General features: G+C 58.7%; 1 protein-coding gene across 1 annotated transcript in view; it reads right to left on the bottom strand.

Moving 5' to 3' along the window:
* Positions 1-6,854: 6,854 nt before the first annotated feature.
* VCP (valosin containing protein) overlaps positions 6,855-17,575 on the bottom strand; it is a 35,568-nt gene continuing 24,847 nt past the window's right edge. The window contains exons 10-17 of the mRNA XM_074995871.1: positions 16,719-16,831; positions 14,936-15,100; positions 14,714-14,836; positions 12,829-13,041; positions 11,232-11,540; positions 10,749-10,904; positions 10,237-10,391; positions 6,855-9,832 (exon numbers count right to left, since the gene is read on the bottom strand). Of these exons, the coding sequence (XP_074851972.1) occupies positions 9,727-9,832; positions 10,237-10,391; positions 10,749-10,904; positions 11,232-11,540; positions 12,829-13,041; positions 14,714-14,836; positions 14,936-15,100; positions 16,719-16,831 (1,340 nt within the window). The 3' untranslated portion in view covers positions 6,855-9,726. The remainder of the gene's footprint in view (positions 9,833-10,236; positions 10,392-10,748; positions 10,905-11,231; positions 11,541-12,828; positions 13,042-14,713; positions 14,837-14,935; positions 15,101-16,718; positions 16,832-17,575) is intronic.

Raw genomic sequence — 17,575 nt, forward strand, 5'->3', positions numbered from 1 at the left:
ACTCAGCTGGTCTTCACCGAGTGCTATCCAGGGGCTGGCTCTGTCCCAGCCACCCGGCCCGTCAAACAGCTCCAGGCCAGCAGTGAGGGGCGAGGGGCCCAGGCTGGCGTGCTGCTGGCGGGCAGGGTCTGGCTGTAGGACCCCCAGCAGGGCAGGCAGCCTGCACAAGGGGCCTGGCCCCACACCGAGGACGAGGCGCTTGAGCTGGGGGGGGGGGGGGGGGGGGGCAGGGCTGGCGCTGCCCGTAGGTCCTGCGCTGCTGCTGGAGCCCAGCCCGCTGAGTTCTGTTCCTTGGCCACACGCAGCTCCCAGAGCCTGGCTCCGGCCCTGCTGCAGGCAGCTCCCAGGGGGGCCCCTGTGCGCGAGCAGATGCCCCCAGCCCGGATGCGCACAAGCCGGTCTCCCCTCTCCAGCATCTTGGGCACTGGCCTTCACTGACCTCGCTGCCTGGGTGCCGGTGGAGGGGGGGGGGGGGGGACCACTGCATGGGGCTGGGCTCTCAGCAGGGCATGGTGGGAGGCTGCAGCGCGGCGTTGCTGGCAGGGCCGGCGCTACCCAGCGTCTCGCCTGGTTCAACATCACACCCAGGACAGTGGGGCAGTACCCGCCCCATGCCAATGAGGGATAAGGCCCAGTCGGGGGGGGGGGGGGGGGGGGGGGGGGGGCGCTGCCCTCAGGTGGCAAGGTGAGGGTGGGTGGGAGTGAGGGGGCTCTGCAGGGCCTGGGCCAGCCCTGCAGCACGGGACTAGCCGGGTTTGGTGCTGGCCTCACACCGCCTGCCCCCCCCCCGCCCCCGCCCCGGTTGCCCCCTGGCCAGCAGCGCTAACCTGCTCTGGGCTGGCATTAGGCCTGGCCTCGCGGGGCTGGGGGCTCAGTGCCTGACAGCACAGGGGCCGTGCAGCTGCTGAGCGCCCAGTGCAGGGCCGGGCTGGCCCACCCGGTGAGCGGGACACACCTGAGACATGGCCACACAGGGCTCTGTCTGCCTGCGGCTGTAGCGCAATTGCTTGGCCGGGGGATTTTGGGGGGGGGGGGGGGGGGGGGGCCAAGTGCAGGTGCCACGGCCTGGGCTGCCGCGAGCGGCAGCGCTGGCGGGGATGTGGGGGGGGGGGGGCCACACCCCTGGCTACTCCCCCACCCTGCGGCAGGGGCGCAGGCGCCCTGTGCCACTTGCTGCCTTCAGACGCTCCCCCCCCATGGGAGCCGCCACACATGGGTTCGCTGCCTTGAGCCAGCCCACACACACGCGCCTAAGTGGCGCAGCCAAAAGGGAGCCCCCAGCTCAGCTGGGGACCCCCCCCCCCCGCCACTAGGTCCACTGTCCCACTGCTCTGCCCCCCCCGCCCCAGGCCAGCTCAGCATGGGGTGGCAGATGTGAGCCAGGCAGGCCAGGGATTTTTTGGGGCGGGGGGGGGCGGGGGGGGGGGGGGCTCGCCTTCTGCCCAGCACCAGGCATGGCTGGGGCACAGCTTTGGCCCTCAAGGCTCTGCCACGCCCACAGTTGGGGCATCGCTTTGGAGCCAAACTCATCAAAGCACCGGGTGGGACGGGCTGCAGCGTGCTGGGGCAGCGGGGAGGGCCACTGGGCTGGGAGTAAGGCCTGGTGTAGCCCCTCCCCAGCTGGGTTAAAGGGCCCCCCCACCCCCAGAGGAAGTGGCGTTTGCTGGGGTTCCAGGGTGGCTCCAGGCACAGGCTGGCCCAGTTCCATGGGCGCCTAGAGCTGGGCAGGCTGGAGCCCAGGGCTGAGCTGGCCTGGGGGTGCCTGGGCCCAGCTGTGTAGCCGTGGCTGGGCTATTAGCCCCGGTCAGTCTTGGCTGGGGTGACTCCCCTGAGAGCCCAGCCAGCTGCTGCTGGCCCAGGCTGCCTGCGAGCAGAGCGCCAGTCGGGCTGGGGGGGGCAAGGCCTCACCCGGGCTGGACTGTGGGCGCTAGCTGCATCCAGGACAGGGGCTGGGCTGGGCCCCCCCCCCCACCTTTTGCTCTTGCATAAACCCATGCTGGTAAGGAGCTTGCAGAGCCCCAGCCCCGTGGCCAAGCTGGGCCCTGTTCCCACCGCCAGGCTGCAGGCCGGGGAGTTGGGCGCAGGCTGCTGCCCGCTGGTGGTGGGATTTTAACGGGTGCTGGAACCAGCTGGGCAGGGCCACGGCCAGGGCAGCTCTCCAGGCAGAGCCCCCCCCAAGCAGGAAAACCAGGCAGGTGGCACCAGCCCTGCCCGGCGTGGGCAGGAAGAGCTGGGGCAGGACACGTCTCCCTCGATCCCCTGTAGCAGGCGCTGCCCACCCCGTCCTGCGTCTCTCCAGCTCCTCCCAGGCCCGCGCGAGCCCCGAAGGGCTGGTGCCTGAGGTTGGGCCTCCCCGAACCCAGCTGCATTCCCCATACACGAGGCTGTAAACCCTCTAGGCCAGACTGTGTTCCTGGCGTGCCTGGTGCAGAGGGGCCAGAGCCTGTTTGTGGCCCTGCCGCTGCTGCGTAATGCAGCCAGCCTGTGGCCGCCCAGCCCTTGCTGGTGCTCCAGGCCCTGCCCGCTGCTTCAGCCACAGGCCTGCAGCACAACGCTGCATGATGGCACAGCACCCCCCCGCCCCAGCACAGCCTTGGCAGGCGCAGCACAGAAGGACCCAGGGCCCCCACCCTGCGGCTGCCAAAGCAGCAGTGGGAAGTAGAGCCCCAGGCAGTGGCTGGCACCATCCCAAAGGTGCAAGGGGGCCGGGGGGCACCTTGGTCCTGCACTAAACCAGCAAATGCAGCTTGGGGGGGGGTACAGCACCTGCTCCCCTCCATCCTCCCTGAGCAGCCCCCCCCCCCAGCTGCTCCCATCTCAGCAGGCACACTCCCTGCGTCACTGGAAGACCTCACCTGCCTGGTGCCCCACTGAGCCAGTCTCAACTGCAGGGCACACCCCCGAATCCCCCTGGCCTGCCCCTCTACCCTCCCCCCCAGCCACTGGCCTCAGCCCCCTCCACTACAGCACCTCCCACCCCACACCCAGCCTGGGCAAGGCAGCTCTGACCAGATCCCCCCCCACTGTACCCCCCTTCTCAGGCACCTGGCACAGGTCACGGATCCCAGTCCCAGCTGCCCTCTCCGCAGGAGCAGCTGCTGGCTCCTGGCATCCATTGTATCCAGGGCCCTGCCAGCCAGCCCCACCCACCTCATGCCACAGCAGCCCAGCCCTGGCCTGCCACCCCTTGTCACCAGCTGCCCTCTGCAGCCACCCCACTACCCTGATGCCTCCAGGGTGGACTCCAGCCCTGGCACAACCAAGGGGCTGTGCCTGGGGGAGGGGTACTCCCTCGGGCTCTGTGGTTACTCTGCTTTGGCAAACAGGGCCCCTGCCCTGCCCTAGCATAGCTGAACACTGCCAGCCCTCAGCCCTGGGTGGTGGAAAATGCCGATAAAGTGCCTCCTACAGTCCTGGCTCCAGGGTGTCCTGCCCCCCACCCCCAATCCCAGCCCAGAGGGCCCTGCTCAGCCGCAGGCAGCCCTCCTGGCTGGGGCCCAGTGGAGGGTGGTGGATGCCCTGGGGCTGGCAGGTGAGTGCTAGGAGCAGGGGCTGGTGGGCTCCTGGGACGGCAGGAGGGGAGCCCATCTGTTACGGCAGCACCCAGCTAATGGGAAGAGGAGCCCTGGACGTGGCAGCGCTGAGCTCCCACTGTGGGACCAGTCCAGGACAATGCCCCTGGCGCTCTGCTACCCCTGCCTCTGGAGTAAAGGGGTACAGCCGCTCAGAGCCGGGGGGCGGCACTTAGCGGGGGTCAAGCTGCCTGGGCCCTGCTTTTGGCCCTGGGACAGTCTGCTGGATGGGCCCCTGGGACTGCCAGCCTGCAGAACTAGGAACTCCCTGGAGCCCTCCCTGGACAAGGCCCCTCCAGCCACCCATCAGATGCCTTGGCTGCCTGGCCGAGTGGTAACAGCAGCCCCCGCTGAAAGCAGCCTGCTGGACAGAGACTGCGCCTCAGTTCATCCTTCAGTTGCAGCACCTTGTGGCTGCTGCTACGATGGTGCTTGATGTGCTGAGCAAAGGGCCCTGCACCGAATTCACAGTCCAGGGGCACCTTACACCTCCATAAGGGAGGCTGAAGGCCCCATTAGGGGAAGCCTAGTGCACTCCACACAGGTACTTTGCAGGGGACAGCTGGCTGCTGTAACCCTCTGAACACCCACCCTGCCCCCACCTGGCCAGATGGGAGTCATGGGGCAGGTTAACTCCATCAGTCAGCAGCGTAAGAGCTCCCCATGGCTGAGGGGCATAGCTAAGCTGCCCCCGTACCCCTCAGGCAGTGAAAACATTCCTCCATCCGCCCAGCACCAGGGGCTCAAGGAGGGGGCTGTCTGTGTTACTGGGCAACCATATTCATAGGCCCAGCCGTCATTGGACCGGCCCAGCCCAGCCCAGCCCTTGACCCATGGGCACAGCACTGCCGGCTCACAGCCCCAGCCGCCTCCCAGCTGCCAGGGCTCCCCTGTTTGGCAGCACCGGTCTAGCCCAACCTCGCCCTGGCTGCGTTATAAGGTGTCACGCAGGAGCCCAAACCCAGTAGCTGAGGGGCCCTGGCCCCAGCAGGGCTGGTGCTGGAGGAGTGTGTTAGTTGTTCACCCCCTCTGCAGAAGGGAAAGGCCATGGAGAGCAGAGCCCTACTGTACCCCAGCCCCCGCAGGGGTTTTCCACCTCTAGGCACAGCAGAGGCTGCAGGTCTGGGGCCCCGGCTGGCTGAAGGGCAGGGGAAGTGGTAGCTCTCTGGTAGCCAAGACCTCGCCCCTCCCTTTTTCCTGTCTGGCAGTGCAGATGGCCTGAACCCAGCCGTCCACTGGGCTGGGCCTATGAATTACCCCAACAGCCTGAGTGCTGAGCCACTAACCCAGCACAGCTGGACCCAGCCAGCCACGTAGGGCCAGGCAGGCTGCAGGAGCCTGTCTAGTCCAGCCCCAGGGAACAGCCCACCCCCGACAGGGTGCAGGCCGGCTCCCCAGGCAGCTTGTTCAGCACTTATGCAACCCCTGCACAAGCACATTGGTCCTACTCCGACCTCTCTGGGTGAGCCCAGCTGCAGGTGAAGCTCTGCACAGCTCAGCTGCCCTGGCTGGTGCTGTGGAGTGGGGCCCTTACTCAGCCCCGAGAGTGGGCTTACTGTGCCCAGAGTGACTGCTCCGTCCCTCCCACCACAGCACCCCCGGCAGCGCCTGCCAGCTCAGCTCCTTGGCCGGCCTGCTCCTGCCCCAGCTGGCTCTGGGGGTGCAGGCCAGGCCTCCCGGCACACTGACCAGCTGTGTGCCTGGTTTACCTGACTGGTTCAGACCTCTGCTGCAGCTCGTCAGGCAGGGATGGTGTTAATCGGAGCACCGTGCTTTCAGCACCTCCCTGCTTGGGTCATTTGTTGGCTTTCTACCAGTTCCATCCTCCAGTCCAGCCCAGTACTCCCTGAACATCCGGACTAGCCCAGCTGCAGGACTTTTCCCTCAGGCTGAGCCCAGCCTCGCAAACAGTCTTTGAGAAGTTTTTCAACTAGTTCTGCGCCTCTGACTGTTTCCCTGGTCTTCCATCAGCCTGTGCCAACAGCCCTCCTGGAGGGCCACTGGCTCCGCTCCTGCTCCCCAGGCAGCAGCCTGCTTCCCAGCCGAGGAGGCCCAGAGCCATCAGCTAAAATGCATTTTTGTCAAATCCAGCAGGTTTACTACTGCTCACCTTCTCAGCCTAGGCTCTGTGCCACCTGGCCTGGCCCCGCTCCACCCTGCTCTAGGGTTGCAGGCAGGGCCAGGGAGCTAGGTGAGCAGTCAGGAAGGGGCAGCGCAGGATTGTTCCTGGCAGTGTGGGCCGCAGGTCTGTGCTCTAAAATTTAAATGCCCTGAATAGAGGGGCTTCCGCCCTCACCTGCGGATGAGCCCAGCGCCGGTCCCGCTCCCTGCGGCATGCATTCCAGCTCTGGCGAAGTTCGCTCTGCTACCCCCTTACCCTACCCAAGTCCTTCCTCCTTGACAGTTGCAGCCTTCAGCTACTGTGACCATGAACTCGGGGCTTCTTTCTCCTCCCCAAGCTGTAGTCCAGCAGGATGCAGCCTTGGCCTGGCTGCCCAGCAGCAACACTGGAGCTGTGACCACATTGGAGCCAGGGCTCTGCAGGAACACAGCTGTCCCACATCGACACACAACACTGGGTGTGGCCCTGCCCTCACCCTGCATCCCCGCCCCCCACTCCCAACACACCAGGTACCTGTAGGAAGAGCCCCTTTCCTCTCCAGCTGGCGACTCTCCAGCACTTTGTTCAACAGCCTCACATAGCCCCTTTGCAAACTGCACTACTACTGGGGGCAAACAGGAAGGGGACCGAACAGGGCAGGAGGCTGCTCTGGGGTGGCGTATGTAGATTTTCAGCATCCTGCTCTGCCCCTCCAGAACTGTACAGGCAAGTGGTCCAGCTCACAGCTGATCGCCCTGGGTCAGTCCCGTAACCACAGCCCAAAGCAGCTGGAGCATCAGGCTTTCCGACTAGAGAGTAGTTTAGGACTCAAGAGCCAGAGGCCCTCCTCTACCATTCACCCTTCAACACCCGAGCTGCAAAGCGAGCGTCAGGGGACAAGAGGACAGGTCCTCTCACGGATCGCTGAATGGTTAACAGACAGGAGACAACGGGTAGGAATAAACAGTCAGTTTTCAGAAGGGAGAGAGGTAACTAGTGGTGTCCCATAGGGTCCACACCGGGACCGATCCTATTCAACCACTTCATAAATGAGGAGAAGGGGGTGAACAGTGAGGGGGCAAAATTTGCAGCTGATACTAAACTGCTCAAGATAGGTAAGACCAAAACTCTGCAAAGAGTTTCAAAAGGATCTCACAAAACTAGGAGACTGGGCAACAAAATGGCAGATGAAATTTAATGTTGATAAACCCAAAATAATGCATAATGCAAAACAATCCCAAACACATGTATAAAATGCTGGGGGCTAAATTAGCTGCTACAATTAAAGAGAGATCTTGGGGTCCTTGTGGATAGCTCTCTGACATCAGCCACTCTGCGCATCAGAAAAAGCAAACAGAACGTTAGGAACCCTTTAAAAATGGATAGAAACTATCTTATTGCCTCCACATAGAACCATGGGACGCCCACATCTTGGATACTACGTACAGATGTGGTTGCCTCCTCTCACAAAAAGATATATTGGCATTGGAGAAGTTCAGAAAAGGGCAACAAAACTGATGAGGGGGTTGGAACAGCTGCCATGTGAGGCAAGAGTCAAGGGACCGGGACTTTCCAGTTTAGAAAAGAGAAGACGGGGATATGACAGAGGTCTATAAAATCATGAGAGGTCTGGAGAAAGTCAGTAAGGAAAAGTTATTTACATGTTTAAAAGCAAGAACTAGAGGCACCAAATGAAAGCAGCGAATTTAAAACAAACAAAAGGCAGCTGGTGAGACAGGGTCAGGCCAGAGGGCAAGCTCCCAAGGGGAGAGGCAGCTCTAAAAAGCAGAATCAGGAGTGATACAGGCAGAGCAGGAGCAGGGGCTGCTACCAAGGAGGGCCAGCTGGTCCCACCGGAGGCTGCCACAGGACCTTTTAAAAAGCCTTTCCCTGGAGGGAAGGCATGGGGAGACGAAGAGGGTTACAGGGGAGGGTGAGAGAGAAAACTGCAAAGAAGAATGTCAGCATCCCCAGGGACAGCAGGGGAGGAGAGGAGCTCCCCCGTCCCTTCCTCCCAGGTAGCCAGAGAATTCAGCCGGTGGCTGGGGGGGCAGTTTATCCAGCCCAGGGGTCACCTACCCAAAGCCCTGCCTGGGGGACAGAAATCCAAACCCCTGTAAGGGCCAGCAGGAGTCATACTGCACTGCCGAACTACCTGAGACTGCACAGAACAGGGGCCCGGGGCCCAGGGGCGGGAGTGACCATACCACACTGCAAATGGGCCAGAGAGGATGGATCCCTGCCCTGTTCGCTCCCTCGGAACCCGGCATTGGCCACCGTTGGCAGACAGGCCCCTGGGCTAGATGGACCTTTGGTCTGGTCATAACCTAAGAACAGCCCCACTGGGTCAGACCAAAGGTCCAGCCAGCCCAGGGTCCTGTCTGCCAAAAGAGGCCAACGCCAGGTGCCCAGGGGGAGTGGACCAACCAGGTAATTATGCAGTGATCCCTACCCTGTCATCCACTTCCAGCCTCTGCCCCGCAGAAGCCAGGGGCGCCAGCACTGCACACCCTGGCTAAGAGCCGTCGTTCTTGTCTGCCAGGGCCCAAGGAACGGCACCCTTCTCTGTTCCTTCACGCCATCCCCTGCACACTGACCTAGAGGCGAGCAGGCAGCGAGTGCACCCAAGGGCTCCAGTGCTGTGTCCCATCTACAGCACTGAGAGGGGACCCAGCAGTGCGCGGTGGCTCGCCCAGCTCACAGGGCAAGCCTGGGAGAGGGAGGGCAGCCATGCCACAGAGAGGAAAGCCCTGGTGGGCTGGTAAGAGAAACAGCGAGAGCAGGGTTAGCACCATTGGCAACTAAAACCCCAGCCCTTCCCCAAAGCACCAGGGCCTGGCTGCAGCCCAAGGGGAAGATGGGCCCCTCTGCAAGCAGGAATTACTCTGCAGCCTGCCCAGCGCAGGACAGCTGCCCTGGGGCACCAGGAGAGCTGTGGAAGAGGAAGCCCCTCTATGTCCTGCCCATGTGCCTGGCACGCTGCACTCCCAGTCGCTTCGGGCAGATGCATCCAGCACCTGCTGGGATGCTTTGAACCCAGCCGGCTAGCTGGCAGAACAGGTGGTCATACCCAAGGGAAGTGGACAAGCCCTGGAAGGCTGGCCCGTTGGAGCCCAGAGAATGGATCTACAACACAGCACTCAACACAGGTGCCAGCACGGCAGCAAGATGCGACCTCACACTCAGAGCAGGTCTGCACTAGGGGAGAAAGTCGACCTAAGAGATCCAAGTCCAGCTCAGAAGAGCGTAGCTGGATTGGACGCACCTGAGGATGAATATCTCCACTGGCCCCACAGTGGGAGGTTGACAGGAGAAACTCTTCCCTTCTGCCTCACGACTGAGGAGTCAGAGCAGTCAATGGGCCCGCCCCCAGCGCCCAATTTAGTGTGTCCCTCCAAGCCACGCTAAGCCAAACCTCCGAGGACTGACCGAGCAGCTTCGACACTGCGGTAAGTGTCGACACGCCTTACGCTGAGAAGGGACATTTCAGCACCTGCCCTTACATGGAGCCGCTCAGATTCAGCGTGCAACCGGGCGTGGGGTTGAAACTGCTTGAGTGTTTATTGTCCAAATGCTCACTCAAGGCCGACGGTTCACTGGGCTAACCCAGAGCAAAGCTGTCCCCAGAGAAGGGGCTGAGAAGGGCAGGGAGAAGAGTGAGATGGTAGAGCTGGCTATGCCACAGCCATGTCTCACAAAGGAAGGCCGTGGCCAGCTTGGAATTCTATGGGATTTTTATTTGTATTTTTTTATACTTTTGTGGTTTTTTTATACAGGCTAGCGTTGTACCCTTTGCTAAAGCTGCTGATTCTGCCACATAAACTAGAACAGAAATGTCTCAGAAATTAAGTCAGTTCCCCTCCTCGTTAATTCCCGGTGCCTCCCAAACGAACACCGGGCGGTATTGTACGGTGTTTGCAACAGACACCCCGTGTGAAGTCTGGCAGGCAGCTACACTGCTCTGAGGAATGAAGAAGCCTAGAGTCCACTGAGCATTGGAATTTCCCTGTACAACACGGCCTGGGCTGGAGTTTGGTCCCAGAGGAGGGCACGTTAACCATACAGGTCGTCGTCATTGTCTTCACTGTACACGTTGCCTCCGCTGCCGCCTCCTGTGCCTTGGCTTGGGCCAGCGCCACCCTGGTTACCTGACGGGAATCTGCACAGAGCATTTTGGGAAGGGAGAGAAGAGAGAGAGCAGTCAGGCGCCTCCGGAGAGCTGCCTGGCGCCTTTCCCCGCACTGCAGGCCCCAGCCCAGGCAATCTGGGAGGAAGCCACACCCCCTGCTCAGGTGGCTGGGAAGTTTTTAAACTCAGACCTACAGCCCCTGCAATGCAGAAGCAGCCCCCAGGACTTCACAGAGCCCCTGCACCGAAGTGCAGCCCCTCCCGGCTGGGCCAGGCTGCTCTCGTGCAGCATGGGCTTGAGGGCAGGAAGTGAGCAACTGGCACTGGGGGGGGAAAGGCGAGCTGGTGGGTGGCACAAGGTTCCCCAAACACCAGGCCACAGCTGAAGCCCCTCGCTGTCAGGAGCCTCCCCGGCATCTGCCTGGCCTCACTCACCTGAAGCTGCCAAAGCCACGGCTTTGCTGTAGGGTCTGTGCGAACATCTCGTACTTTCTGATGTCGTTGTCACTGACAGAGCGGCGAGCAAAGCGCATGGCCTCCTCGAAGTGATCCCTGCGGATCTCTGGAACTGGGTCATCCTCCTCCACTTCCTGCAAGGGACCAGAGACAGACCTTGGCTCACCCTGCGCCCAAGAGCACCGCTTTGGTTAATGCTCCGGCAGCCAGTCAGGGGGAAGGGACAGAGACGTGGCCTCACTCAGGGAAGGGTCCCCTTGGCAGATGCCACTGCCTGGGAGAGTGGAAATCCCTCGCCCCTCCCCCACCCCTCCAGCCTTCGGGCAGGCAAGAGCCCACTGCTCTGAAGAGCAGCTCGGCTGACCAAGGCCAGCACACTGCTCCGGGGCTGAGAATGCTGCACAAGCCACACACGCTGCCTCAGGGTACCCGGGAAGACCAGTGCCAGCAGCCTGGAGACTCCAACAGCAATGGGAGACAGCCTCCCTCACCATGGCAGAAGGGTTGGTCTGCCTCTCGCGCTCTCGCCTGATCTCGTTCTCAATGGACTCGCGAATGGCCAGTTTGCAGGCGCGCTGGCAGATCTCTGTCAGGTCAGCTCCCGAAAAGCCATTGGTCATCTTAGCCAGGAACTCCAGGTCCACATCCTGCGGGAGAATTGGGAGGGGGCTATTCTTTACACGTGACGTTGTCAGCAAACAGCAAGGTGTCCTGGGCCCACAAGACAATAGGCTGCCCTCCTAGCATTAGTCAGGAGTGGGGAAATAAAGTCCACTGCAGGAGAATCCCACAGCTTGGTTCTGGGCACAGGCAAAGCCACCACTCCCACACGCATCAGCACTCAGGTTACAAACCTCCCCCACATCAGGGACTGAAGCTCCAGTGCTACCAGAAGCAGCAGGTGCTTCACTGCCAGCCCCACTATCACTGGACCCCAGGAACACCAAAACCTTGGCCAAAGCCTCAGGACTCGCCTTGGCAACGGGGGACTTCCTCAGGTTGGCTTTGAGGATGGCGACCCGTGACTTCTCATCAGGCAGGGGGATGTAGATGAGCTGGTCCAGGCGGCCAGGGCGCAGGATGGCTGGGTCAATGATGTCTGGCCTGTTGGTAGCACCAATGATGAAGACGTTCTTCTTAGTGGACATGCCATCCATCTCGGTCAGAATTTGGTTAATGACGCGGTCTGCAGCACCACCTCCATCCCCGATGTTCCCACCTCGAGCCTTTGCAATGGAGTCCAGCTCATCGAAGAAGAGCACACAGGGTGCTGCTTGGCGGGCCTGCCCAAGGCAAACACACACAGCTCCGTTGTGTGTCACAGCAAGGGCCAGGGCCACACAAGAATTCCAATGTAGCAGCTCCTGGCCTTGGCCTGACAAACACAAGCCCTTGCTCATCACAGACGGCAGAGTGCTGCTGGACCTCAGGGCAGCTCAGACAAGCAACTCCGGGGCTGTCCTAGGTGGACATCACAAATGCTTGCGCTCAGTGGACTGAGGCATTTCCCCGAGAGCAGGGAACAGAATGCTGGAGACTCGCAGGAGAAGAGCAAAGCCGGGAAGAACTCCCTGGCTGATGGGCACTCTTCCTGCATGAGATTTCCCTCCCCTTCCAAACCTCCCTTCCCACAGCCAGGCCGCGTGTGAAAGCCACACACCTACTGCATGTGGCTCACTGTCTCATGTAGCAGCACTTAGGCCTGGTCTATACTAGGAGGAAAAGAAGATTTTAGATACGCAAATCCAGCTATAAGAATTGCCTTGCTGGAGTCACCTTATTTAAAATCCATTTTTGCTGCCGTCCACGCAGCGGGAGGTTGACAGGAGACACTCTCCCACTGACTTCCCGCACTCCTCACCACTGCCCGAAGTACCAGGGTCAACAGTGGTGCCACGACAGCTCAACTTAGCGCGTCCCCCCAGGTGTGCTAAATCAAACCTGGGAAGATCAACGGCTAGCGCACTGCTCTTCCCTTAAGTGCAGATGTGCCCTTAGCCACTGACAGAGAGAAAGAATGCATCGCCTCCACAGCCTCAGCTGAGAGCCCACTGACCTGCACTAAGCTCCAGAGGTCCCAGTTCAAGTCTGCCTGTGGGCATTACACACAATCTGAAAGCAGCCTCCCAAGAAAAGCATGCAGCTCTGCAGAGGCTCATGTTTCTGCTGCGGAACAGGACTCTCGAGAGCGTGCAGCCTTGCTACGCTGGACCGGCTGAGGGGTTTGAACGCAGAGCCAACCAGACCACACACCCTTCAGCTAGTTTCTAGACACAGAACGGGACTTTTTTTTCCTCAACATCCCTTGTTCCCTTTGATTCTGGTCCTTTTCCGGCACAGACTGCCATGATGTCCGAGACCTATCATCCAACAAGTGCAGGCGGTAGCAGGCGCAAGCCTACTACATCTAGGTTACTTGTGCTGCTGGGAGGGGTCAATAATTTTCCTATGCCATGGCAAAATCAAGACCGCACTGGGGGCACCAAGCTGCCAGGCCAGCTCAGCACACGTGATGTGCTGGGAAAATGGGACCTAACGTTAAAACCCTTTTTTGGAAACAAAGTCACTTACCTTGTCAAAGATCTCGCGCACGTTGGCCTCTGATTCCCCAAACCACATGGTGAGCAGCTCTGGCCCCTTGATGGAGATGAAGTTGGCCTGGCATTCATTGGCAATGGCTTTAGCCAGCAGTGTCTTACCACAGCCGGGTGGCCCATAGAATAGAACCCCTTTGGATGGAGTCATGCCGAATTTGAGGAATTTGTCTGGGTGCTCCACAGGGTACTGGAGAAGAGAAAACTCTTGCATCAGCCTTCAGAGAACATGGAGCCAGAGCAAGGGATCACACCCTGACCCTGCCAGCTGGGAGGTCTAAAGCTCCAAACCTCTGTTCTGCCTCGGATTCTCATGTAATTTTCAAGCCAATGTCTAACGCAGGGTGAGCAAAATCAGCCAGCCCACCAAGCATTTCTCTCGAGCCCTTCAGCTGATTAGCAAAGCAGCCAGCAGATGTGTGTGGCTGCCCCACCCCAGCCCTTGTGTCTCTGCAGGGGGAGCTGCTCCTAGGGTTCTGCTGCTGGCTGCGCACAGGGCTGGAGGGCACAGGGTCATGCAGAGGTCAGGGTGTTCCCCTGCCCCGTACCCCTTCTCTGCAGAGCAGGGATTGGGGAGAAGGGGAGACATAATGGAGACAGTACAGCCTGAAGCGTGGCTGGTAAGAGACTCACTCAAGAGTGCTGAGCAGGGGAGCGGAGACCAGACACAGGACAGGCTTCCCCTCAAGAGAGAGAGGGTGGCTTCTCTCAGCAACTTACCCAGCAGCAGCCAGCACACATACTGTCACTGTCACCCAGTCTGTTCCACACAGCACAGCACAGCACACAAAATGTCTCTCTCTCTCTGCATTCCCCAACACCAACCCTTCTGGTCAAGGCCCCACTCCTTCCGGGGGGCCAAGAGCTAGGCCACGACCAGTACCAAAATTTGAGGAGTGGCCTCTCTGTGAAAATGATTGCCCATCCCTGATTCAATGCCATTCACCATCCACAGTCCTGGGGCCTGGAGAGCCCTGCTTGTTCCCAGACCAGGAGCTGCCTGGCCAACAGCAGGGCTCTGCCAGTGTGCTCATCTCTGCCCTGCAGGGAACACACTAGCAGTGGCAGGTCAAAGTTCATTCTCTGTGGCCCATTCAATCAGTCTCCCTCCAGAAAGTGTGGACAGATCCATCAATTCAAGTGGCACAGGGCCAGGGGATGGCTTTTGGTTACTAGTAAGTTGGCCTGGATTAATGTCACAGAACAAGAGCAAACGGGAGTCTCCAATTTCTGTGTCACCCTGCAGACAGCGACCAGCAGCTCGACAGAGGCATGGCAGGACTGCCCTGACCCTGGCATCACAGAGCTAACAGAGAAGAAAAAGCATTTCCAGAGCTTCTTGCTGGTAAACACTTAACGATAGCGGGAGGCCCTCAATCAAACCCCTCCTGCTCTCTGACAGTGCAGACTCAGCACTTAGTTTCTCAGATATGAAGGTCTCTTCTACACTGAACAGCAGCAACTCTCTCACTCTGGGTCTCAGAGAAACCTAGATAACACGAGAACTCTGGTGCCCACCTACAACAGCATTTCCCCTGGCTCGTACCAACACCAGGGCTGCGCAGGGAGCTGCAATGGAGAACAAGGCAGAGAAGCATAACACCCCCCTCAGTACATACACAGCCCCCCCCGTACACACCAGACTGTCAGTACCAACAGGAAGCAACATGATGCTTACGCTTTAGTTTGGGGGAATCAGACATGATGTGAACATGTTTGGGAAGAGGAGGCCTATGGGATTACAAGTGATCAGAAACCCTTGCACAGGTAAACTCCACTTGCAGCCCACACAGGGACCACTCAGATTTTTTTTAAGGTAACAATTCAGCTGGCAGCCAGGAATCATGCGCACCAGCCCTCACCTGTACGAGCTCCTGGAGTTCTCTCTTGACATCTTCGAGACCACCAATGTCTTCCCAGGTAACCTGAGGTACCTCCACCACTGTCTCCCGCAGAGCCGAGGGGTTGCTCTGACTCAGAGCCCACTAATGCCAGGACAGAAAGGGTGACACAAATTAACACACCAGGTCCACTCGTCCCAAGGAGGAGACTGGTGCCAGCAGCAAACAGCATGTCTCCATTACCCTGAAGTCATCCATGGTCACGGCCAGCGAGTTCATCACTTCTGCATCAATAGTTTCATCCTCCAGGTCTATGAGATCCATCTTCTTCCGGATGGCCTGAAGAGCTGCTTCGGAGCAGAGAGCAGCCAAGTCAGCCCCGACATGGCCGTGGGTCTCGTTGGCCACCTGAAAGCGAAGCATCAGCTGTGACTTACAGGGACACAAGCAAACATGTCACACTGGCAGAATTTGGGCCCCCACTTCCCTGCCCCAGAGCCTAGCTGGCAAGACATGCAGTAAGCCTTTGGAGGACAGGAACCTTGACGCTTTGCTATGAGTTCAGGTTGAGCAAACAGCCCCCAGCAGCCAACAGGTAGGGAGAAGCTGTTTCAAACAAGGCAGAAAAGTAACTGAATGTTTTCACACAAGACTGGACCTAAGACTTCAGAAAGGAGACACACCACAGCCCCGGAGAGGAGTCCTCTATACTGTAAACACACCGCTTCGCAGACATGTAGCCAAACAAACGCTCAGAGAGCTCACTTGGTGGCCCTCTCAACTGAGGCTGCCAGCTGGAGAAGTCTGATGAAACAGCAGCACAATGCTCCTCAAACTGGCCCAGGCACGCTGGGGAATGAGACCCCAACTTTACATACACAGTGATGGCATCTGAGTGAAATATTGCTGCTCCAGAGACCTTGGAGTCACTGTGGATAGTTCTCTGGAAAGAGCTGCTCAGTGGGCAGCAGGAACAGAATGGTAGGGACCATCGGGGAAAGGAGAGAGAATACGACACAAAAGCCAAAACTGGGACTTTTCAGCTTGTTCAGAGATGATGGGGAGAGAATGAGACAACTCAGTAAAATCATGACTGGTGTGGGGAAATTGAATGAGGAAGTGTTATTTAGTCCTGCACGTAATGTAAGAATTAAGAGTCACCCAATGAAATTAACAGGCAGCAAGTTTAAAACAATCCTAAGGAAATATTTCTTCACACAAGGCACAGTCAACCAGTGGAACTCCTTGCCAGGCAGTGTTTGGAAGGCAAGAAGTGGGTTCAAAAAGACCTAGGTAAATTCCTGGAGGATAGTTTATCAGTGGGTATTAGATAAGAAGGTCAGAAACACAATGTTCTGGATGTCCCTGAGCCTATGACGGACAGAAGCTGGGTTTGGACAAGAGGGGATGGATCACTTGAAAACTGCCCTGTTCTGTTCATTCCCTCTGGGGCATTTGGCACTGGTCACAGCTGGAGACAGGATACCGGGGTAGGCAGACCATGGGCCTGACCCAGTGTAGGCACTCTTATGCAGCTCTGTCACTTCCAGATAGCAGCACACCTGCTGATGCAGGCAGGGGAGAGCAAGAGATGAGGTTGCCCCTGGGTCCAACAATTTCATAGGCCTGGGTTTCCAGTCTTTGACCAAGAATCAGTGGTCAGAGCCCCAGGCCCTTGAAATTGCTATCAGAGCCCCTGGTGGCACATAGGGCTGGCTGGGGAAGGCTAGTCCCTGCCTCTTCTGCCTCAAGCCATATCTCTCCCAAGGCAGAACAAATCCCTCCCCCACCATACATACACACAGCCCAGCAAAGCCTGTCACCTGGATGGCAGTGACTTTTGGTCACAAGCCATCTAGGTAGAGTTAAGGCCAAAAATTCCCTGCCCATCCCATCCCCAGCCCTGTCAGTCCCAGGGATCAATTACATCTCCTTAACTGCAACAATTCATCCATTACATGACCCCCGAGTGAGAACACGGATGAGCTCCTACAACAGAGGCACTCCCAGAAAGCACACTACCAACCTGCTCCAGATCGACATCGTCAGCCAGCTTCATGTTCTTTGTGTGGATCTGCAGAATCTCAAGGCGGCCAGTGGCATCAGGGATTCCAATATCCACCTCTCTGTCAAAGCGACCTAGGGAGCACAAAAACCATGCTGCTGAGTTCCTGGATTATGGCACTTCCCTCTCCTTGGGCCCACTGAGAAGCAAATCAAGGGCTGTATATGCGTTCCAGGAAGTCCCCGCACTTCGGTGCTACAGGAATGACAGAGCTGTGAGGGGGAGAGACGGATGCAGAGGCATAATCGGAATTCAGGATCAACAAATTTAGAGAAGCATTGTGTGGGTTTAGTTATTTTTCTAGAGTGATTTATACTTTGGGGGCAGGCAGGTGTCCCCTTCACCAGCACTGCTCTGTTTCAGACAGAAACAGCACCACAGATATAAGGAGCCTACGGCAAAAGGACCACGGCCATCATGTTCTCTGGCACCTGGTACCGCACAGGTCAGACAACTGCCCCAGATAATCCTTAGCACATCTACAAAAATCATCCCTTCAGCGATAGCAAATCCACCCCAACTCTTGTACCAGTGGCTCCATGTTCTCCCTTATTTTCTATCTGAATTTGTCTAGCTTCAACTCCCACCCACTGGATTACCTTAAACCTGTGATACATGGAGTGAAGCTCGGGGACACAGTTTCTGGTCAGTTGAGCACTCAGACGGCCACCCAGGAGAGAGTGAGGTGCTGCACAGCTGATTAGCAGAGCGCCCACAGCCAGCAGCCTGTGTTTCTCTTGGTGGTGCACAGCCGCACATGCACTGGGGCACATAACACAACTTATTTCACCCCAGATGGAAAAAATAGGAGGGAACCC

This window comes from Carettochelys insculpta, chromosome 5 (assembly GCF_033958435.1).
Source record: "Carettochelys insculpta isolate YL-2023 chromosome 5, ASM3395843v1, whole genome shotgun sequence".
NCBI lineage: Eukaryota > Metazoa > Chordata > Testudines > Carettochelyidae > Carettochelys > Carettochelys insculpta.